General features: G+C 39.7%; 1 protein-coding gene and 1 long non-coding RNA gene across 11 annotated transcripts in view; one reads left to right on the top strand and one right to left on the bottom strand.

Moving 5' to 3' along the window:
* Nucleotides 1-8,559, bottom strand: part of LOC140613793 (uncharacterized) — a 28,295-nt gene extending 19,736 nt beyond the window's left edge. For all 4 annotated transcript variants that reach the window (XR_012014675.1, XR_012014676.1, XR_012014673.1 and 1 more), the window contains exon 1: nucleotides 8,399-8,559. This is a non-coding gene — a long non-coding RNA (uncharacterized lncRNA). The remainder of the gene's footprint in view (nucleotides 1-8,398) is intronic.
* The window catches only part of PLCH1 (phospholipase C eta 1), a 203,346-nt gene that overhangs the window by 145,091 nt on the left and 34,926 nt on the right, over nucleotides 1-23,329 (top strand). For all 7 annotated transcript variants that reach the window (XM_072792195.1, XM_072792194.1, XM_072792197.1 and 4 more), the window contains 4 exons: nucleotides 5,616-5,709; nucleotides 8,277-8,480; nucleotides 15,509-15,629; nucleotides 21,099-21,270. In XM_072792195.1, the coding sequence (XP_072648296.1) occupies nucleotides 5,616-5,709; nucleotides 8,277-8,480; nucleotides 15,509-15,629; nucleotides 21,099-21,270 (591 nt within the window). The remainder of the gene's footprint in view (nucleotides 1-5,615; nucleotides 5,710-8,276; nucleotides 8,481-15,508; nucleotides 15,630-21,098; nucleotides 21,271-23,329) is intronic.

Raw genomic sequence — 23,329 nt, forward strand, 5'->3', positions numbered from 1 at the left:
AAGGAGAGAGGCGTGGAGCAGATGGTCCTTCACAGTCTCCAGAGGGAACCGACTCTGCCAACACCTGGAATTTGGACTTCTGGTCTCTAGAACTGTGAGAGAATGAATTTCTAAGTTTGTGGCAATTTGTTAACAGCAGCCCTAGGAAATGAATGTACTAGCTAACCCCAAGAAAAAAACCCCAAACCTGAAGATATTTATATCAGGCATCTAGTAAAATAGGACAGCCAGGGAATTTTACAGTGAAGCCCACCAGTCAATCAGCTCTGCTCATGAATGCAGAGCTTCCAACTAATCTATTACTGACTTGGTCTTAAATACATTTTTAAACAGCTAATTTAAAAAATGGATTTTAAATAGGCAAGTTTACCGCATGTTTGAGGAACTCCTCTATTATAAAAATACAGAGACCAAGGTAAACAAATAACATCAAGAAACTTGGAGAGAATAGAGGCAATGCAGGGACAAAGAAATTTTTAAAACTGCCATTAATCTATCAGAGTGATGAAACACAAAATTGTAGCCACGAAGCCAGAGCAATGTGCTCTGGCAAAAGACGGTTCAGAGGCAGAAAAGAGCAGAGAATTAAATTCAATACATGGCTTAGATGATAAAGTGGGAAGATTGCCTGTAAAACAGAACAAAGAAATGGAAAATAGAAAAGATAAGGAAATTAGTGGATTGATCCAAAGGTCCACTCTGAATAATCAGAGTTACAGAAAAAGATAAAAAAAATATATAAGGGAGGAAATTATAAATAATACAAAAATGATTAGCATGGAAAGTTAGAATTCTTTAGATTGGCAGGGCCACTGAGTGTCAAGTGCAGTGAATATATAAAGATCTACAGAGGGACACCTGAGTGCCTCAGTCAGTTAAGCATCAGACCTGATTTTGGCATAGATCATGACCTCAGGGTTGTGAGATCCAGCCCCAGGCGGGCTCAGTGCTCAGCAAGGAGACTGCAAGATCCTCTGCATCCCCACCTCTGCCCCTCCCTGCCCCTTGCACAGGTTCTCTCTCTCCATACAGAGACAAATCATACTGAAATTTCACAATGCCAAGGATAAAGTGAAACTCTAAATGTTTACATAAAGAAAGGGGGGGGGGGAACCATTGACCAATAACAAGCAAAACCAGCTCCTGTGAGGTTTGGAATCAGTATGGCATCAGACTTCTCAACAGCAACTCTGCAAATCAAAAACACAGGAACAACGATTTTTGACCTAGAATGTTCTACCTGACACATGGAAGAAGACGAAAACACATGCAACAAATAAATAATTTACTTCCCAGGCATTCTCTGAGGAGCGTGACAGGGTGAAGTCAGAACAGAAGCTGAACCAAGTGTTGGAATCCCACCGTCCTGGAGGAAGGATGACCTTGATATGGGATAAAAAATTGGAGTTCATGGGTTATTTGTTGCCTTTGGTGACTGAGAGGCCATTTTAGAGTCACTGGGAAAAATTTATGAGAGGACACTAGAAGGACACTAGAAATTAACCAAACAGGTAGGAGTTGCACTAATAGATTGGAAAAAAAACATTTTATAAGAAACACAGTCATCATACTGTAGACTCAGTGTTGAATATTCGCACAATCAGAATAATTCAACACTGAATAGTAATTTAATAAAAAGTAAGACATAGCTAACCTGGGTGGAGGGGGAGAGGGAGAAAGTTTGCGGGCCCAGATGGGCTAAATCTTTAACACAATAAAAAAGTCAAGACATAATGCTTACAATGTAAAAAACAAAAAATAGCATCGTTAACATAATAATTAGGAATATAAAGACTCCTTCCAATGGAAGTATCTCGAAATATTGACATTATTTTTTTTGGAGAGTGGTTCTCAGTATAGAAGGGGGAATTCTGGGGTGCCTGGGCGGCTAGTTGGTTTAGGTGTCTGGATTTGGCTCAGGTCATGAAACCAGGATCCTGGGATCCAGCCTCATGTCGAGCCCCATGTCGGGCTCCCTGCTCAGCAGGGGGGTTGGGGTCCGGTTTCTCCTCCCTTTGCCCCTCTCCCTGCTTATGTTCTCTGTGTGTCTCTGTCTCAAATGAATAAATAAAATCTTTTAAAAAGGAGAGGGAAGGAATTCTGTTTCCAATCATAAGCATCTTAGTTTTGACTTTCTTAATTAAGAATATACTACTTTAATAAAAAATGAATTGAAAAGAATTTAGCAATATGAAAATTCTGCAAATTATATTATGATTTTTGTGTTTGGTGTGCTTTGGGAATCACAGCTATAAGAAATAGAATTATTTTACTTCTGACGTTGTCTTGAAATTCCCACTCACTGTCAAAGCTTTGCCAGACAACTTACAAGAAGTCTGGGGATGAAAAGTCAGTATCCGAATACTAGTGTGTTATGTGGAGACCTATGACTTTGACTTCTACTAGTTCGTCTGAAGTGGATTGACCTTTGATATGAGGGCCGGTTAGTCTTTTTTGAATGAAAGTAAGTATTGTAGCAAACAAGGAAAAGAGGATGGAGTCCAACCTGAATAATCAAAGAAGTCGAGCTATAATAACTAACTTGAGAGTTTAAAACATCTCAAAAGTTAAGAAGTTAAGATTTAGGAGTTTTAGCTATCTTGAAAAAACAATTTCAAGTTTTCAGTACAAATAAAAGAAAACTCCTAGAAGATAGGCGTAGTGTAAAAGAAAAGGCTTTGGATTTGAAGTCAGAGGGTTGAAATTTGATCCTGGGTCCTGCCTTCTATTGGTTTTATGACTTTGAGATAATAAACCTTTCCTAACATCAATTTTCATATTTTAAAATGGGGATTAAAATGCCAAGTTTGCAAGAACAATTTACTTGTTGTAAGAACTATGTAAGGTTTTGTGTGCAAAGACTCTTTATAAACTGCACAGCATTTAGTGCATTATATAAATGTAAAGCATCATTATTATATTCAGTTTTTTTTAAAGCTCTTTTATCACCAATTGCCTGGTACAGAAAGAACAGTTCTCTGTGTTGGAAACAGCAAATGGTTCAGATATTGACAGCAAAAAAAAAAAAAAAAAAAAAAAAAAAAAACCACACCAAACTTTTAAATGAGCTTCATGAGAAATAGGAGTAGAGAGAAATTGTTTTCTATTTCACCCTATTAGCTATGTCACAAAACAAAGGGGAAAGGAACCATAAAGAGCAATAACCTATGTTGAACCTTCATTCATATAGTAAAATCTCACAATAATTTTTAAAGTAAGGTCTGAAAAATTCAGTTATGAAATGTAGGATTTTGCCATTAGAAGGTTAATAAACTAGGCCAAGGGATGGAGGACGCATGGAAGCTGAATGAACTGTATATTTTATTTCTCATGATTATGAGATTTTCCTGTATTTCATGGAGTTAATCCTTAATATTTGAATTTGGGGGGATCCCTGGGTGGCGCAGCGTTTTTGGTGCCTGCCTTTGACCCAGGGCGCGATCTTGGAGACCCGGGATCAAATCCCACATTGGGCTCCTGGTGCATGGAGCCTGCTTCTACCTCTGCCTGTGTCTCTGCCTCTCTCTCTCTCTCTCTGTGTGACTATCATAAACAAATAAAAGTTAAAAAAAATAAAAATAAGAATTTGGGTGGAAAATAGATTATTTCCCCTTTTACCTCTTTTTTCTTTCCTTCTTCTTTTTTTTTTAAGATTTCATCTATCTTCAGTGAGAGACACAGAGAGAGAGAGGCAGAGACACAGGCAGAGGGAGCAGCAGGCTCATGGGGGGAACCTGATGCAGGACTCAATCCTGGGACCCCAGGATCACTCCCTGAGCTGAAGGCAGATGCTCAAACACTGAGCCACCCAGGCGTCCTTCCTTTCTTTCTTTCTTTTTTTAATAGGCTCCACACCCAACATGGGGCTTGAATTCATGACTCTGAGATCAAGAGTCAGATGTGCTACATACTGAGCCAGCCGGGTGCCCGTCCCCCATTTATTTTTATGTGGTGCCCAGAAAATTGTGAGCTTCCTAGAACATCTACTGATATTTTTTGCCAATTTACTGAATATTTCCCAAGTAGGTTGCTTTTTGTTAACACATTCTGCTTTGTATCTTGAACTAGTAACATGTTCTCGCTCATCTCCAGTTAGTTCTATCCCAGGATGACAGTGTTTTGTTATTTGTTTTTTAGATCTCAGGGGCTCCTGTCCTTGTTCGGGACAAGGCCCCTACGTCTCTGAACAAAGAGCCTTATAAACCAAATAATTGCAGTGTAAACTCAGGCTTCCTATGGTACATGGATTTTGTTGTTGTTGTTATCAATTTGGCTCTTTTTATTTTGTGGGAAATTATTTGTTTTTTAGATTGCATGTGGTAAGTCTCTCTAGTATATAGTAGACAAATTAATGACCTGCTCAAAGCCTGAGTAGGGCAACAGAGTTCTTATAGGTAGCATGATTTCACTTATTCTATGGTATTTTCTGATGCTATATGATAATATAAGCCTCTGAGTGTAGTAAGGATTGTAAAGTTTACTCAACGGATGCATCAACCATTGTGTGGCTAGTTTGGGGGAAAAAAGCATTCTATGTTCTTTCTAGCAGACAAAAAAATACTGAATAACAGAGCTTTTGTTCCCTTGCAGAAGATTTAAATGCCATTAAATGACAGTTTAGAAAAATTAGATTTCACTAAAACATAAATATTGAACCTAAGAGATAATAGAATATTTGAGAAACAGCATTGAAATATGAAATATGGGCTCACAGGATTAGCTTCCTCTATCACTATTTATTAGTATTTTTAAATGTCACTGTTAGACCTTGGAGCTCAAAGGAATTTTGATCAAACCATCACATCCTACATGTTGCTATTTAATTAAAGAAATTATTCCCGAAGAGTTTGCGTTTCCCAGTGACACTAAGTATGTAATGTTCATGCGGCAACCTTGAGAACAACTCGTAATAGCATGCACTGCCTTTGTGATGTCACATGTTGATAGTAATTCATTTAATTCTCACAACTACCTGATAGCCACAGAGAAGGTAAGTGACTCGTTCAAGATCCCACTAATAATAATATAAGCTTGCTGATTTGAGCACAAGCCCTTAGCTCCAGAGTTCTTTGTTAGGCTAGGGTGCTTCACCTAGCTTTCTGGTTTCACTTTCTCTTGCTAACCTTTGGGATCTTGAATCATCATGGCACCTTGCTCTTGTGATTCAGTGGGAAGATCTATAGATCTACACACATGTGTGGATTTACCTAGAGCATTCTGTTTTGGTAGGGAATCATTTTTTTCTCTATATATTTATGATTGGCAAATTTTAGTGTTTGTGTAGAAAACATTAACTTGCAGATTGCTATTAGCTTTCGATAAGTAGATTTTGGCAGTGGGTTTGCATTGATTATTGGTTTAATTTTATTAATTTTGCTTCATAGAGTACATTTGTCTAGTACCTGAAGGGATGTCTTTACGGATTAAATCTGAAAGATAACATGGGAAGATTGAGATGATCATTTTCCAAAGTTGCTATGACACCAGTAATCTCAAACATTGCTCATTTAACCACTTTGCACTGTATCAGGGATGCTTAAAAAGTGTGCCCTTTTTAGCAGAGGAAAGTATCTCATGAAATTGCAGGTGCTCTACTAATGTTCTGTTTCGTTTAGATGAGTAATGTGACAACAGACTATTGTCTTGACATCGTAAGAAAATTTGAAGTTTCAGAAGAAAATAAGGCAAAAAATGTTCTTGGCATAGAAGGTAAAATAACTAATGTTCCTTTTTCTTTTCCTTTCAAGATTTATTTAAAATTTTTTTAGTTCACATAAAGTGTATTGTTAGTTTTGGGGGTAAAGTTTAGTGATTCATCTGTTGCATACAACACCCAGGGCTCATTACATCATGTGCCTGCCTTAATGTCCATCACCCAATTGCCCCATCCCCCTGGCCCTCTCCCATCCAGCAACCCTCAGTTTGTTCCCTGTAGTTAAGAGTCTCTTATGGTCTGCCTCCCTTAAAATAACCAATATTCTTAATTTCTTGTTTCTCAATGCAGTTAGTACTAAATTACATTCTAGCAAAATTTGTAGAAAAAAAATCCAGAAATGTTCATGGATTACAGATGATTCAAATAAAACTCACAATACAGTCTTATCTTTCTACAAAACAGATGCCATGACATTGCTATTTCTCTTCGTTTTGTAATGATGATATGCATTTTCCACTCCAAGTCAGCTTGATCCCACCATGTATATGATAGATGTCAAGAAATATTTAGACTTTTCTCAAATGGCTCATTTTGGAAGACTTCAACCTGGTAATTTCAAAAAGGAAATTTGATCTTAAAATAACTGATCCGTGACACTAGCGACTTGAAAGTACATGTCTCTTTAAAAATATTTGCAAAGAACTTTTCTTTTACCTAGCTGGTAGCAGTGGAGAGGTTGTTGGAACCACAAATTTTGTTAATACAACTATTTCATTATATAGTTGAGGAAAGTGAGGCTCTCAAAGACATTAAGTAATTTGCCCACTGTTATGTACTTAGAATCTAGCTTCGAGGATCTTACACATGAATGTGAATATAGCTACATGTATGTGTAAGTTATATATATTTAAAATATGTGGGAAAATAAACAGCAGGCTGGTATCCAAGAAGAGATCAAGTCTGAGTCAGAACCAACAATCTTCATGGAAGAAAACTGAGGCACCCCATTGTCCTCAAGAGCATCCAAAGCCATGGTCTTCTTACTATTTTAGATTGTTGGCCTTCTATTCCTCCCTCTTCTTTCAGGCTCAGTGTGGACAAGAGGGTTTTGATGCCACCTGTTTACTTCCTGGGGTGGAGGTAATTAAAAGAAAGGAATAATTTAAAATTTATATCAATAAGAACCATTTTTAAAAGAACTAGAAAAGATAAACTAATTTGGGCCTTTACTAAGAAATAAATGTTTTCCTTGGTGGCCCTTCTCCCCCCGACCCTGCAAATGGAATTAAACATGATTTCTACATTGTGGAAATACGGATAGGCATGAAGAAATTCTCCAGAGTCTTAGAGGATATTTACAGATACAGCTTTACCACATGATTCTTGAAGACTTGAAACAAGTCGTAGGTACTTGTGGGTCCCTCCTGTATTTATTCCTCTATTAACGAATGCCTCTTCTACTCCGGTATTCTGTTTTGCAAAACTGTAGAAAACGGATCGTGTTTTCTACATAATATGTATTTGTTTATTTCTTTATCTGAGTCCAGCTGATACACACTGTTAAATTGGTTTTGGGTGCACCGCTTAGTGATTTGACAAGTTTGTACGTTATGCTGTGCTCACAACTGTAGCTACTGTCTGTCTTGTCACATCGCTATTACAATATTATCGACTGTAGTCCCTGTGCTGTGCCTTTTATTCCTGTGACTTGTTCATTCCGTAACTGGGAGCCCGGACCTCCTCCTTGTCTTCACCCATTTTGCCCATCCCCCTTCGTTCTTTCCCCTTTTGCAACTGTTAGCTTGTTCTCTGTATTTCTGCATAATCTGTAAACACTATTTATTTATTTATTTTTTATTTTTTTAAAAAAGATTTTATTTATTTATTCATGAGACACACACACACACACACAGAGGCAGAGACACAGGCAGAGGGAGAAGCAGGCTCCATTCCATGCAGGGAGCCTGACGCGGGACTCGATCCTGGGGTCTCCAGGACCACATCCTGGGCTGAAGGCGGCGCTAAACCGCCGAGCCACCCGGGCTGCCCTGTAAACACTATTTTATTTATTTTTTTAAACACTATTTTAAAGTTGTAAAAAGTTGCCGGCCCAAACCAATTTCGTAGCCAAACGATGACACTCACACTTAGGCTGTGCCTAACTTTTGACCTGCGACCTCAACTATGGCACTAACAATACTGTTTTTTAAATTAATCACGTATAGTGGCTGGTTGATCAGTGTAGCACTTTGTGTCACTATGGCTTTAACATTGCCTCAGTCACCCACTAGCTCACGCTGGCTGATCATAGCTGGAGCTCAGTTAATTCCTGAGTGGCTTTGCAGTAAGCCCTCTCCCTCACTCAATCAAAACTCTTGAAAAGTCGACTTATTTTTCTGTAGGTTATGTTTAAACTGCTGTTCTCCAGTCATATTTCAAATTGTTGACACAGTTTGACCTGAGGCAAATCTCATCGCTTTAGTATTCCTCGCAGTAGCTGTCCTGAGCATAAGTAAGCTGGTGGCTACGAACATACTTTAATCTCTGTTGTCTCTGTTGGAGTCAATTAAGTACCTATGCTTTGAAAGCTATAATATTTTACTCTTTCTTTGTTCCACAGGGTTCACAAATTTCATGCGTAGTCCTGCTTGTGACATATTTAACCCACTGCACCATGAGGTGTACCAGGACATGGATCAGCCTCTGTGCAACTACTACATCGCTTCCTCTCACAACACATACCTGACCGGGGACCAGCTCCTTTCCCAGTCCAAAGTGGACATGTATGCACGGGTGCTACAGGAGGGCTGTCGCTGCGTGGAAGGTTTGTGCTTTGCCTGAGCTCTGCTGCGTGTTGGTGACCGTGTCCTTTAGTCGGCCAGTCAAGTCTAGTATAAATAGTGGAGACCTGAAATACGCATTCACACCAACCAGAACCATTTTTCTGCTCATAATAGAGTCCTCCTTAACTCATAATGCCCTCTGGCTCCTCCTTATTATCCAGTCAGGAAGGAGAGAGGGATGTACTGGAAGTTAGGAAACATACCTGCTATTGCTGAAAAATTGTGATGAAAATGGACATTTTCCTAGAAAGATATTTTTGACTAAACAATGGCAAAAGTGGTTCAGGATAACTCTTTGTTTTTAAGACACCTCATGGTCTATCAATCAACAACATTTATTAAATTTCTAGTGGCATCTTGATCGTGAAGATGTGAATATTGGTTTCTGTCTTCAAGGCGCTGATGGTCTAGCAGAACGGGTGACCCTTAAAAACAGTACAGTGTGAGAATTCCAGCAGGCCAGTCATATGCATGGTAAAGAAAGGTGGTACGGAGAGTAAGGTGTGAGATAAAATGTGATACGAAATAGGTAGGCTGGGAAGGTAAACTTGGGTCAGTCATAAAGGGTTAAAGGGTTTGAGGAATTCCAGATCTAGCCTTTGGTAATAAGGGTCCAGTTAAGGGTTTTAATACGTATAGTGATAGGATCAGACTTGAACTTTAGAAAGATCACTTGGGTCACCGTGTAGGAGGACATTTTTTTTTTTTTTTTAGAACACGTGTTTGTGGAGGGAAAGGGGGGTGAAGCTAGATAGAGCAAGGAGAATGGTGGGAAGGCTATTAACAATGATTCAAAGGGAGGGTTATAAAAACTTGGACTAAGTGAGGGGGAGAGACGATTCCATCCATGTTAAAGCAGCAAACTCAACAGGACCTGGTGCAAGAAGTGAAGGATGTAAGGAATGAGGGTGAGAGCTGTAATGAGTGAATGGTGCCACCACACACTGTGGGCAATCTGGGAAGAAGAGGGTTCGCGAGTTTGGTTTTCCATCACTTGAGTTTGTGGTGACTTTGTAACATTTACGTGGACATTTTTGTCAGTCAGTTGGATAATAACATCTGAACTCAATGAAAAGATCCAGGCAAGATATAGATTCCATCGTTCTGAGTTTTGTAAGTGAGAGTTAAAAATCTTGAAAGTGTATAAGATCACTTACCGAGAGGAGCAGACTGAGGGGGTAAGCGATCCAGCATTTAGATGTAGGAGGAGCGAGGGGAACCAACAGGAACTAACAGAGAATGGCCACCTGGACCTCAGGGAGGAAATGATCAAAAATGTCCCATGCAACAGAAAAGTAAAATAAGGTAAAGACTAATTTATCCAATCTGGTTGCATTTGACAGCTGGAAACTTATTGGTGTCTCTTGTTAGAGTAGTTTTGGAGACATGCTAGTGGGAAGTTGGGGGCAGCTGCTGTGGGTTGTCACTTGGCATTTTTCTGCATTCAGAGAAAACTGAGTGATACAGTTTGGGGAGGTTTTGGGACTTGGAAGAAGAAGAAATGAGGACATGGGTTTTATTTTTAGATGGGACAAGGGGATGAGATTTTGAAGGAGTCCATACCTGATAGCCTCTCCTTTCTCTGGGAAGAGAGCACCATCTATTAAGTGTAAAATGGGTGGAAGTTGGTTTGGGGGCTTAAGATCAACAAACAATGAGAAAGGAGTTGACAAGATAATCTGGGGAAGTCCTAGTTAATTTCAAAAATAGTCTTAAAACGGTCTTTTTGTTATACAAAATCTGCATGCTTAGACTCCTCCCACCCCATTCCCAGCAGATTAGATGTAGGAGCAGTGAAGATAGATTATAGAATTGATCCAAGCCTCTAGATTTCTAGGTCACATAAAATATCTTCGAGGTGTTGGTGAGAGCTCTTTTAAGGAATTAGTCAGAGGTCCATGAGTCTAAGAAAGGAAAAGAAGTGGATAAGGGGCCACAGGATAAGGTAAAGGGACTAGAAGACTCCAAGAGCTAGAAATATGGAGAAAGCTGTCATCAGACATACAAAAAATAAGAACAGAGAATTGTTATCACAGAGTGGGATTTTTGGATATAGTTACAGGTGATGACTGTATCCACGGCGTGTCTTGGGTGAGCATGAATGAAACAGAGTGGGGAAAAAAAAAGAAATAGAGTGGAGATGGGATCGTTAGCACTTGGGGGGTCAAAGCTAAGAGTAAATCGCCCCCAATGGACTTTTAACTCACAAAGGATGTTGACAGGTAGATTAAATGTTAAAAATTTTAAGATTAAAGTTGGAGATTAAAAACTGTAATCCAGATACCTAAGTGCAAAAAAAACAAAAACAAAAACAAAAACAAACAAGCTATAGGAAAGTCACTTGGAAGATTCCAGAAAGGTAGAGTTGGATAAAGTTTAAAGTTTGCTTGTTTGTTTGTTTTGTAAATGAATGTAGGAGAATTATTATTTAAAAGTAGTTATAGAGTCCTAGAGAATGCTTCCTGGTCTGTGATTTATATAAAAAAAGCATCTGCGGAGAAAGGTAGTGTCCTTCGAGGCAACTGACCTAAGGAGGTTAAAGAGAACTCCAAAAAGAGTCTGATGATAAGAGGGGGTCTGTCTGGGATGGGATGGAGATTCCATGGAGCAAAGGGGCATCTCTTTTTGGGGTGTGTGTGCTGGTAGAGAACAGGTTCTTGGGGTGGAATAGTGGGGGGGAAACAGGTAGAGCAGTAGGGCCATAAGACTAGTAACTGGACGGGTCTTTGTCAGAGTTTCTGGCATGTTATAAGGGTCAATTTACAAAAAACTGGACAGGCGTTAAAAAGTGTCTACGTACAGAACAATCAGGACACTGCACATTCCGTGTTCTGGAAATTCATGCTTTAAGCCCTGGCATGTTTGCGGTTGATGCAGAGAACATCTACTGACACAAGTGACTGACAATTGAGTAGCTTAAGCAACTGAATAATGAAGAAGCTTATAAAATATTAACATAAAAACCTTTTAGGAGGTCTCGAGATGACATTCCGCTCTCAGCCATTATTCAACCCTTTGTTCATTCAACATTCCAGAAGTTCCACATGTCTGACGTGCTTGGAGCTTCCCTGGGCACATACCCTCATTGGAGTCACAGTGATGGTTGCCTGTCATATTAAATGGTGACATTTCCTTGGAGGCCAAGTATGGAGCAGGACTTGTGATGACTCCATGACGCGATCGTTAGCTCCAGACCGTTTTTTGCAGTTTTGCTGAACCCAGTTTGGCTGTGTCCTGTGCAGTATTTCTTTTGCTTTCCAGGTCCATCAGGTACCCCGTCTTCCCTTTTTTTGGTTTGCTATCCAAAATCAGTGTCCTACCCAAGCCCAGCCATGTTCCCATGATCAGCTCCTTGTACTGAATCAGAACATCGAATCTTCCAGGTTTTATTTCGGGCATTAGAAGGGAAGTTATCTGATTGAGATAATTCAAAGCAAGATACAAATATTTTTTTTTTTCAAGGTACAAAGGATTTTTAATCTTAGCTTTTTTAGGGGTCTTTTCATTTTAACATGAGAGCTTTTAATTGTGTACGGTAGATGATATTGGACACGGGCCTTCTCTTGTACCTCCCTTCTTTCTTCCTAACTGCCGATGAGCAAAGTAATAGAAAGAGGCTACTTGATTCTCCTTTTCTATTTTTTTTTAAAAAGACTTTATTTATTCATGACAGACACAGAGAGAGAGAGGCAGAGACACAGGCAGAGAGAGAAGCAGGCTCCATGCAGGGAGCCTGATGTGGGACTCGATCCTGGGTCTCCAGGATCACACCCCGGGCTGAAGGCGATGCTAAACCTCTGGGCCACCGGAGCTGCCCTGGTTCTCCTTTTCTAAAAGATTACTTAGCTCCAGCTCTTCCCACAAACTTAGACTATGCACAGCTATGGTGCAACTTTAAAGGACATGCAATCTCTCCAATACCTCCCTTACCAGCTTGTATCAGCAGATTTCTTCCCTATTATTTGGTTTCCTTGAAGCTATTACTACTGGAATAGTCTATATGTGGGCAGTGAAAGTCCAGTTACTATTTCTGGGAGGTTTTTGTTGAGGAGAAGAATTCTATTTATCTGAGAGACTTGGTCATCTTTGTCTGGGATTTATTTTCTGTTCAAAATTATGGTTATCCCTTTGGCTTTGGATGTACTATAGGAAGGAACAGGAGAACTACCATGTTTTCAGCCCCTTTTGTGAGCTAGGACCTGATGGAGTGCTTTCCATACATTCTCATTTGATTCTTATGACATTAAGGGAGATACAATAATTGCCTTAAGAGGACACCCCAGCTTGGAGGGGTTTAAGCAGCTCAAGTTCGTATAAGCAAGGAAGTTTGGGACCAGAGATTTGAACTCAAATTGACTTAACTCCCCCATTCTGCAGTTCTCCGGGAAGTCTATGTGCTTTCTGGAGGAGCAAACATCAAATGGCGTGATGAGCCCTAGGAGGGATCAGTTGAGGACCACCAGGTCACATAAGGAAGGCTAGAGAGAAGGTGAAGTGCGGCACTGAGGGGAGGCTGGCTTTAAATTTGCTTGGTTTGAGATTAGGACTACCACCTAAATATGTATCTGTTCCTGAAGACTGAGAATTTGATGACAGGGTCTTCTGTGCTCTCCTACCTACTTCTGTCAGCCGTGTGCTTTGAAGATCAGCGTTCACAGCTGAAGAAGCTTGGGCTTCAGAGGCACTGGCATACCTACCCCCAGTGCTATGTCCTCTACCTCGGGTCCAGATGAAGTTGTTTTTACCCTTAAATAGCTATAGCTAGGATATTTAAAGAATGTGATTTATGGAATGTAGCAGGTCATGGATTGAATATTTCAGGTCCCACAGATATTTTTTGGAAGCAGCTTTTGCCAAGCATAGCACTTAGAGGTAAAGAGTAATGATTCTGGACAGGCCCTTCATGCTACTGTGACCTGAAGACTCTCTCTACTTCCAAGCTTCTAGTTTGATAATGTTGTGTTTTCTGTCTCCATTAGTTCAGCTGTAGGAATGTCCTTGGTCAGGATATATATAGTGTCTTGGGAAGACTAATAAGTCTTTTTTGGTGAAGTGGATTTGTCAGCAAGTCAACTGGATAACTTTTTTTTTTTTTTTTTTTTTTTTTACATGGCCTTTCATTCCCTTGATTTTCAGCCCAGGTTGCCTAATAAATATGGATGTTCTGTCCGGGGGATTTTCACCCTCATTATGGAACCGATGTCGCATCACTGCTGTAATCGGTTTACAACCTTTCCTGTTACCTCCGGGAGCGCTATCAGGATGGAACATTCGAAGTTCCATTACGAAAAGCTGTCACGTTAGCTGCTCGGCCAGCCTGCGGGACTGACCAACTCTTTGTCGGGGCTTTCAGGGGCCTCTAATATGTGACATGATTGAAAAACGGGCCCCTGGTGATTTGGTGGCTAGGAGGATTGGTTAGAGGATTTCCATCTTGCCAGCATGGCCATCACAGCATGAGCTCTTACAGGAACCTTCGCTGTCATTTGGACTGGGCTACGATTGCCACGTGTTTGGATGCCAGTTACAATTTGGGAGTGGTGTGACCCTCTTCAGCAGGCGGGTGATGAAGTTAGATCTAGAAAGAACCGTCCCCGACTATGGCTATTCTATGTGATACATGTTAGCAAAAGAGCACCTCCTCGCATGACCAGTGTAGTTTTAGGGGCTCCTTTTATGTACACGTGGTGATCGAGTCAGGCATGGCGCTGCCTTGTCCACAGCAGTTCTTTTTGTCAGGATGTTAGTTCATGAGAAACCCTGTTATGCCCTTTTTCCTCCACAACGGGGCTAACTCAGGGTCTAAATTATTCAAATACATACTTTTGAAACCTCTGTTCCTTCTTCTTATACCCATATCCAAAGACAAATTAAAGAATGTCAAGTACATGTCAAAAGATGGACAGAGCTTCTCTTCTTAGAAAATGTCTTTGGGAGAAAAAGAAAAAAAAAAAGAAAAGAAAATGTCTTTGGTACATTTGACCTCATTTGCAAGGCCCAAAGGGACAGTGCGGCTCTTTATGCTCCTATCCCCAAACCTTCAATCTTCTTAATAGCATCTTTCTTTTTTTTTTTTTTTTGAAGATAAAAAAAAAAAAAAAAGGCTTTTCCCTTTGCCTGTGTCTCTGCCCCTCTAGTGAATAAATAAATAAAATATTTTTAAAAACCCCATATCAATATTCTCAATAACAATCACAGTTACTGGGGCAGCCCCGGTGGCTCAGTGGTTTAGCGCCACCTTTAGCCCAGGGTATGATCCTAGAGACCCAGGATCGAGTCCCACGTTGGGCTCCCTGCATGGAGCCTGCTTCTCCCTCTGCCTGTGTCTCTGCCTCTTTCTCTCTCTGTGTCTGTCATAAATAAATAAAATCTTAAAAAAAAATCACAATTACTATGTATCATGCAGGATTGTAAGCAGCTTTGCATAGTCACCACTCAAGCTTATGATGCAAATGCGACCATTATTTCCTTTTATCAATGGGGGAAAGCAAGGCTTTAAATGATTCAGTCATTTGCCCGTATTTTGTAGCTACTTTAGATTAATAAAATGAAAATCTAATAGATACACGATGAGTTTAAGAGAATAGTAATGAAAAACTCTCTTACCGATTTGAGAGGGTCACTGCAATTTACTAAAGGACTTTAGTAAACTGAAAATGAAGAAGTGAAATTGGAGAAACCACCTGTTAAGAAGTGTCACTGTCCTTGGGCATTCTTGATTGGATTTAGATTGATTTCTAATGAGCTTTCTTAGTAAATGCTTGGTTGCTTGTGAATATGACATCTTTGCTAACTAAAAGCACTTAGAAAGAAATCATTTATTATCTTTAATTCCTTATTCTGATAAATATGCCAGAGCACCCATCTGTCTGTCTGATAATCTTTGTTGTGATCATAACATGTATAATCTCAAATAATAAACTTAAAATAACATTCGCCTGATAGTTCCAGAAACATTAGCAAATACCAGCAGCTTTGCATTGTTGATGTGAAGTTCTGTTTTTGGCAGTTGACTGTTGGGATGGCCCAGATGGAGAGCCAGTGGTCCACCATGGTTACACTCTGACTTCAAAAATTCTCTTCAGAGATGTTGTGGAGACCATCAACAAGCACGCCTTTGTGAAGAACGAGTAAGTACAGCAACATTTGGGAGCTAAGCCTGCACACAGAGCATTGGCTGATGCGCCACAACTATAACACCACACACCCTCCTTGGGAGCCTTCATCTCCCTTCCTATGACCCTAGTTCTCTCCTTCCTTCCCAACAAAACATTGTGAGCAAATAAAATGGGCTCCATGTTTGTACTTCCTCAAGCTCCATTTATTTCTTACCCCATTCTATCTCAAAACATTGGTTCCTTGAAGCATGTTCTTGCAAAGATAGACCTCAGCATTTCTAGAGTGTTCAGAAAGTCTGGAAATGTAGGTTCCTGAGCATGATAAATAGTTTATTGATATTATATTACAATACAGTAAAACAGCTTGGTTCATCAGCTTGCTGAATGTCCTAAACATACTGAAATGTCTAGCATCCTTGTGTCACTCGTCTCTTCCTTAGCATGGGATAGTGGTGACTCTTTTCTCCTCAATACTTGCTTTTTTGGGGCCTTCTATTATAATATTCCCCTCTATGCTGTCATTGATTCGCACTCTTTTTTTTTTTCTTTTTGGCCCGTGGTCTTCTAATCCATTTCCCCATTCCTCTATAATAGTCACTGTTTCTTAAGTTGTTGCCATTGTTCTACCTTTGGGTTAATTATATGTCCAGAACTTTCCCCCAAGTTTCAGAGCTATGTAGAAAAATGCTTAGTAAAAAAAAAAATCACCTGAGTATCCCATAGGTACCTCAAAATCTAGAAATGTCATTATTTATTCAGGTGTTTAATGGTGTCTGCTCTAAGCCAGGCCTACTGCAATAGGTGCAGAAAACCAAACCACGGCACAGATCAAAGAAGACCCCTACCATCATGGAGCTTGCATCCCAAACTCAACTCAGTGTCTCATAATGCCAAATCTCCTCTGGCTCTATTTCCATTTATTTAGGGGCAGCCCTGTCTACCAGTGTCGTTAGCCAAAAACCAAATCATCCTAGATTCAGCCAATTCTTGGCAATTGTACCTCCTAAATTATCTTTTGACTCCATTTTCATTTCCCTTTGGGTCATCCTCTACACAGGTGCGATATTTCCCCTCCTAAAAAGTTAACGCATGATGTTACAATTCTTAAAGTCCTTCAGAAGCTCCCTGTGGTACAGTCCTGTCTTCCTGTCCTTCAGGGCTTGGCCTCTCCTTTCTCTTCCAGGATCTTCCATCATTGCTCCACAGAGATGGAGGTTTCTGCCTTTATTGTCTTTTGGATTCCCTAGTGACCCCGGTTCTTTCACAACTCCTTACCTCATTGCCTGGTACATTCTTCCCACCTACCTAATCCTTATTCATTTTTCCAGACTGCTTAGACATTGTCCCTCTGGCAAACTTACTGATACACCAGCTGATGTAAATGCTCTTTTCTCTGTTCCTGGCACCCTGAGCATATTTCTATTTTATCTATGTAAGTACTTTTATAGCTCTTGGTTTCCTGCCTCCTTTTGATTTTTTTTTAAGATTTTATTTATTTATTCATGAGAGACACACAGAGAGAAAGAGAGAGAAAGAGAGAGAGAGGCAGAGACACAGGCAGAGGGAGAAGCAGGCTCCATGCAGGGAGCCCGACGTGGGACTCGATCCTGGGACCCCGGTGTCATGCACTGGGCCAAAGGCAGATGCTCAACCGCTGAGCCACACCCAGGCGTCCCTCTTTTGAGTCTTTAAGACCTTGAGCTCATTGGAAATATGGGTCTGTATCTTATTCATGTTTTTATTGCCTAGCAGGTACCTGCAATATACCGGACAGCTAAGAAATGCTTTTTTTTTTTTTTTTTTTGTAATTAAAAGAAACAAAACTACAATTGCATAAAATTAATTTAATGAAAGTTCATAGCCTTTAAAATCTTTAATATTTAGTCTTCATATTTATTAACCATGAGGTTGGGCAGCCCTGGTGGCTCAGCGGTTTAGCGCCACCTTCAGCCCAGGGTGTGATCCTGGAGACCTGGGATCGAGTCCCACGGCGGGCTCCCTGCCTGGAGCCTGCTTCTCCCTCTGCCTGTGTCTCTGCCTCTCTCTGTCTGTCTCTCATGAATAAATAAATAAAATCTTAAAAAAAAAAAAAAAACAAAACCATGAGGTTAAAGTGCTGTTACAATGAAAGATGCGCCCTGCGTGGCAGGTTTGTTTTGTGCTATCTGCCCCATGCAGGAATCCCAAGCACTGGAATCAGATGGGTCTTTTCTACCCCGATTGCTACCAGTTTTAGCAAAGTCAAGGAAATGATTTTGCCGTTGTTTTCCAAAAGTGACCTTGGGTGCTGAAAAGGCTGCCACGTTGGAGGATCCTCTGATGACTTGGTGCTTATTTCAAGTTTGGGAATACTTAGAAGAGAAAAGCACTTTACTTAAAAGTTAATATGCTTATTTAGTCCATTTTTAAAATTAATTAATTAATTAATTAATTAATATTTAGCCCATTTTAAAAGTTCAGTCTTTTTCTTTTCTTTCTCAGACCTTATTTATACCCAGGTTTCTCAACCTTGGCACTAATGACATTTTGGACCAGAGAACTCTTTGTTGGGGCTGCGAGGTGCTGGTTTATACATTGTAAGATGGTTAGCGGTGTCCTGACTTCCACACGTGGAGTGTCATTAGCATTCCCTTCAACTTCCCATTTTGTGACCACCAAAAATGTGTTCAGACATTGGCAAATATCTACCTGGGAAGGGCCCCACAGACTCCCTTGTCCCCAGTTGAGAAGCGTTGCTTTACTTTGAGTATCGTTAGACACTGAGAGGCTTTTTATAAACAGACTGATGACTTAAAAATTCATTGTTAGGGGGCACCTGGGTGGCTCAGCGATTGAGCATCTGTCTTCGGCTCAGGTCGTGACCCCGGGGTCCTGGGATCGAGTCCCACATCAGGCTTCCTGCATGGAGCCTGCTTCTCCCTCTGCCTGTGTCTCTGCCTCTCTCTGCGTCTCTCTGAATAAATAAATAAAATCTTTTAAAAAATATATTCATTGTTCAAACTCCTTGATGTGATTGCATAGACAATCTCTTGCTAGCTTGTCGTGTTTTTCTCTCTTTCTGACACTCCAGGATGAAACCCACGTGAACACAAGAGCCAACAGGTTATAGGAGGGTAACACACTCCAGTCACAAAGGTTCATCTCTTGTATTTCCTTTGGCATCCAGTTTTACTAAAGAGGAGAGTGTAATTTCAGGAGGTCCTCGTCACAACAGCCCAGGAGTAAAATTGTTTTTCCCTAGTAGATATATGAGCCAATTTAAATATTGCTTTATATACTCTGGAAAATATATATGGCCTATTGCTCCAGAAGATATATGATGGAAAAGTAGAAAGAAATAGCAACAAGCTAAATTTGGAATAATCTCTTATTCTGAAGAAAGAATGAAGTCAGAAGAAGAGTAAGATCAGTGATCAGCAGTCTGGTTGAGGTTCACATTCTGCGCACAGCAGCCCAAGGGCTGGGGGACAGTGAATGCTTGGCCTTTTTTCCTTTCTGCAAATGAAGACTAGGATATAATTCTATACAGCTGATTTTTTAGTGCTTGGGATAGGATGCTCTAAGTCACCAAATTCCATTAAGATCTCTTATCCTCAATAGTGATTTTCAAGCTGGGGGCTGATTTTGAAATATCTGCTCTTAGGGATGCTCAGTGGTCTGTTAGATGTTATTAGACACTCTTTAAATTGGATTTATTTAAGTTTTTACACTGAAGTTTATTTTTTGAGTATAACTGACACACAAGGTTACATTAGTTTCAGGTGTAGAGCTTAGTAGTGATTTGAGTTTATACATCGTGCTGTGTTCACCACAAGTATAGCTCCCAGCTGTCACCCTACAATGTTATTACAGTATCATTGACTCCGCTCCTTATGCTCTACCTTTTATTCCCATGACTTATTCATTCCACATAACTGGAAGCACATACCTCCCACCTCCCCTCCACCCAGTTTGCCTAGCCCCTCGTGCCCCTTGCCCTCTGGCAGTTTATTCTCTGTATTTATCAGGTCTGATTCTGCATTCTGTTTGTTTATCCATTTTTTTTTCTTAGATTCCACATATAAGTGAAATCATAAGGCATTTGTCTTTCTCAGTCTTATTTCACTTAGCAGGATACCCTCTAGGTCCATCCATGTTGTTGCAAATGGCACAACCTCATCCTTTTTTGCAGCTGAGTAATATTTCTGTGTGTGTGTGTACATCACATCTTCCTTACCCATTTGTCTATCAGTGGGCACTTCGGTAGCTTCCATCTCTTGGCTATTGTAAATAATGCCATAATAAACGTAGGGGTTTATGTCTTTTTGAATTAATGTTTTTGGGTTTTTTGGGGGGTAAATACCCAGTAATGGAATTGTTGGATCATATGGTAGTTCTATTTTTAACTTCTTGAGGAACCTTCATACGGTTTTCCACAGTGGCTGCACTAGTTTACATTCCCACCAATAGCATTTGAGGGTTTTCTCTTTCTTCACATCCTCACCAACACTTGTGTCCTGTGTTTTTCGTTTTAGCCATTCTGATGGGTGTAAGGTGATCTCTTATGTGGTTTTGATTTACATTTCCCTGATGGTGACGTTGAGCATCTTTTTGTGTGTCTGTTGGCCATATGTATATCTTTTTGGAAATATGACTACTCAGGTCCATTGCCCATTTTTTAATTTGATTTTTTTGGAGGCTTTAGGTGTTGAGTTATATGAGTTCTTTATATATTTTGGATATAACCCCTTTGTGAGTGTATCACTTGCAAATATTTTTTTATTTAGTAGGATGCCTTTTTGTTTTGTTGATGGTTTCCTTCACTGTGGAAAAGCTTTTTATTTTGATGTAGTCCCAATAGTTTATTTTTGCTTTTATTTCCCTTGCCTTAGATGGCATATCTAGAAAAATATTGGTACAGGTGATGTCAGAAAAATTACTGCCTGTGCTCTCTTCAAGGATTTTTGTGGTTTGAGGCCTTACATTTAGATCTTTAATCCATTTTGAGTTTATTTTTGAGCATGGTGTTAGATAGTGGCCCAGTTTCATTCTTTTGCATGCTGCTGTCCAGTTTTCTTAGCACCATTTATTGAAGAGACTGTCTTTCTCCATTATATATTTTTGGCTCCTTTAGATTTTTGAATAAATAAGATGAATTTACGTTAAATGAGCTTTCTTTCTTTGGGCATATCTCTCAAAATTTTCTTTTTTTCTTTTAAAAGAGACATACTGTATATACCATTTTTTTTAAAGCAAAATATTAATGGAAGTCATCCCACATGGTTGGTATTTTGTGCAGCCATTATGCCAGGCAAAATATATTTATTTGGTCAGCAGAGTTTCTTTAAAAATGCATCTTCCATCTTTCTCATTTTAATCACCACCGCTTTCACAAATTCTGTCACTAGGATTGTAAGAACATAATAAAATAGAATGGTTTTCAAACACCCCCTGGAAGTTGCCTGTACTCGATGCCTTTAGAATATGTCATTGTCCTCTTAGGTTCCCGGTCATACTGTCCATTGAGAATCACTGCAGTGTCCAGCAGCAGAGGAAGATTGCTCAGTACCTGAAAGGAATATTTGGAGACAAACTGGACCTGTCATCTGTAGACACCGGAGAGACCAAACAGCTTCCAAGCCCTCAAAGTTTGAAAGGCAAAATCCTAGTGAAGGTAATTACCTCATGGAATGCAGTAAAAGGCATTTAGAAGCCCTTCTTCCCTTAAGGCCTGAAAACTGGTTTATCAAGAGGACAATAGAATCAATATTTGAAGGATCCTCTAAGTTTGTGTATGCACCTTGTTCCTATTTATTAATAATTATACCTCCAGAAAGAGCTTATTATTGACTGATCACGTATTCTGGGATTTGTTTTTGTGGAGTGAGAAGATCGATACTGTAAACCAAATGTTTAATATGTTAGTCTGTAATAGTTTACACTCGCGAGAAGTATATGTATCGGTGCATGGGGCACAGGGGAAGGGAAGGCTCCTTGTGTGTCCATATCTTTTTCTTTTCTTTTTTTTTTTTTTTTGTGTCCATATCTGAAAGTGTTTCTTTCAGATTCTTCTCTCCCATTTCAAGCTCCAATAACTGTCTGTCCAAAAAAAAAAAAAAAAAAAAAAAAACCCAAAACAAGAGAAAGAAAAAGAAAAAGCAAACAAACGACAGTCTTTACGGTTGATCAGCCTTGGTTATGTAAGTGAGAGGAGCTTGCTTCAAAGCAGAGCATAGGCACAGACAAAATGCCCACAGGACTCGTGTGTATGCGAAGGAGCAGTAGGTGAATAGAATGACATTTTATGAACAGATTTTCTAAGGGAAGAAATTTACTACCTGCAATGAATATTTTTTCATACAAAGTAGAACCCAAAAAAACAGTTATTTGAGATCTCACATGGCTGACTCTGTGATTTTACTTAATTCCAGTTAATTTTGTGTGTTTGCATTAAATCCATCTTGGATAGTTGTATTATTTTGAGACTAAAAATCCAAGGAAGAGCAGCAGGGTATTAATATTCAAATTGGGTTACATTTTACTTAAAAGAAATGTGTACCAAAAAAATCAAATATCACAAAGGAGGCATACGAAAGTCAAACTGTAATTTCCTAGGAATACTTTAACAGGGGCTCTAAGGGAGGTCAGCAAATGGGAAAAATGTGAAGTACTTATCTTTGGAATTGGTCAAAACTGGTTTTTCTATCAGTTAAATGAGAATCATAGACTGAATCTGTCGGGCATTTGTACGTGTGAAAGCATTTTGAATAAAAGCTCCAAATAATGTGAGAGATAGCATGAAGGTCAGTTTTCCTGGTCTTGATAAAACAAACTCTTGTGGTAAAAACTAATTGCTGGGTTAAAAAAGCTAAATGCCACCTTAATAGTTTTGCTTAATAGTTTTCCTGTTTCCTATAGTCTTTAGCCAGTAGTCAGAAGGTTAAATGCAGAGTAAGTCCATTTGATCGAAATGCTTCCCTTTTGGACAGTGGAACTTAAGGTAGACGGTTGATATGAATTGAGTCCCTTCTGCATGATTGGACTTTGGGCCATTTGTCCTACAATGTCCTGGGGCTCTGGGCCGCTGGGTGCGCCAGAACCAGATGATCCGGGACACTCATTGGGAGGAGTGGCAACAGCATGGGCCGCAAGCATTTCAGGGCATTTAAGGTTCATTTGCTGGTAGTAACGTTCTTCAGACTTTAAAGAGACCTCCCAGATCTATGAACCGACATGTTTCCATTTGAAGCAAAAATAAAAGAACTGGTTTTCCTATGTTCCTTTAGCCGAGAGCAATCTTTGGTCCAAAAGCCACCATTTTAGCAGCTCCTGACCACTTTAGAGATTGACAAGTTGTTTATTATTATAATATACATACTTTCCAATCATATATTTATATCTGTATCTATATATCTATATCCCCACACTTATCTCCTGAAAAGCAAATAAAAAGTTGCTTTTGAACAGAAATTATAACAAACTTAGTAATTTTCCATAGGCTTTTATTGCTGAAACAAACTGTATCTGGTCCAGGCTTCTTACTTTTTACAGATACAAATCATAGCGTCATTACCACACTCCTTGGATCATGTAGCGTGGAGGTGAGCGGCCGCTATGGTTCTAGTCTCTAGAATATTTCCATGTATCATGGACCAATGAATCTAATTCTTGATCACTCCTGCATGCAATAGTCCATAGATCAGAAAGAGACCCCTCAAGACACCCGGACATTC

The sequence above is a fragment of the Canis lupus genome, chromosome 22, assembly GCF_048164855.1.
Source record: "Canis lupus baileyi chromosome 22, mCanLup2.hap1, whole genome shotgun sequence".
NCBI classification, from domain to species: Eukaryota; Metazoa; Chordata; class Mammalia; order Carnivora; family Canidae; genus Canis; species Canis lupus.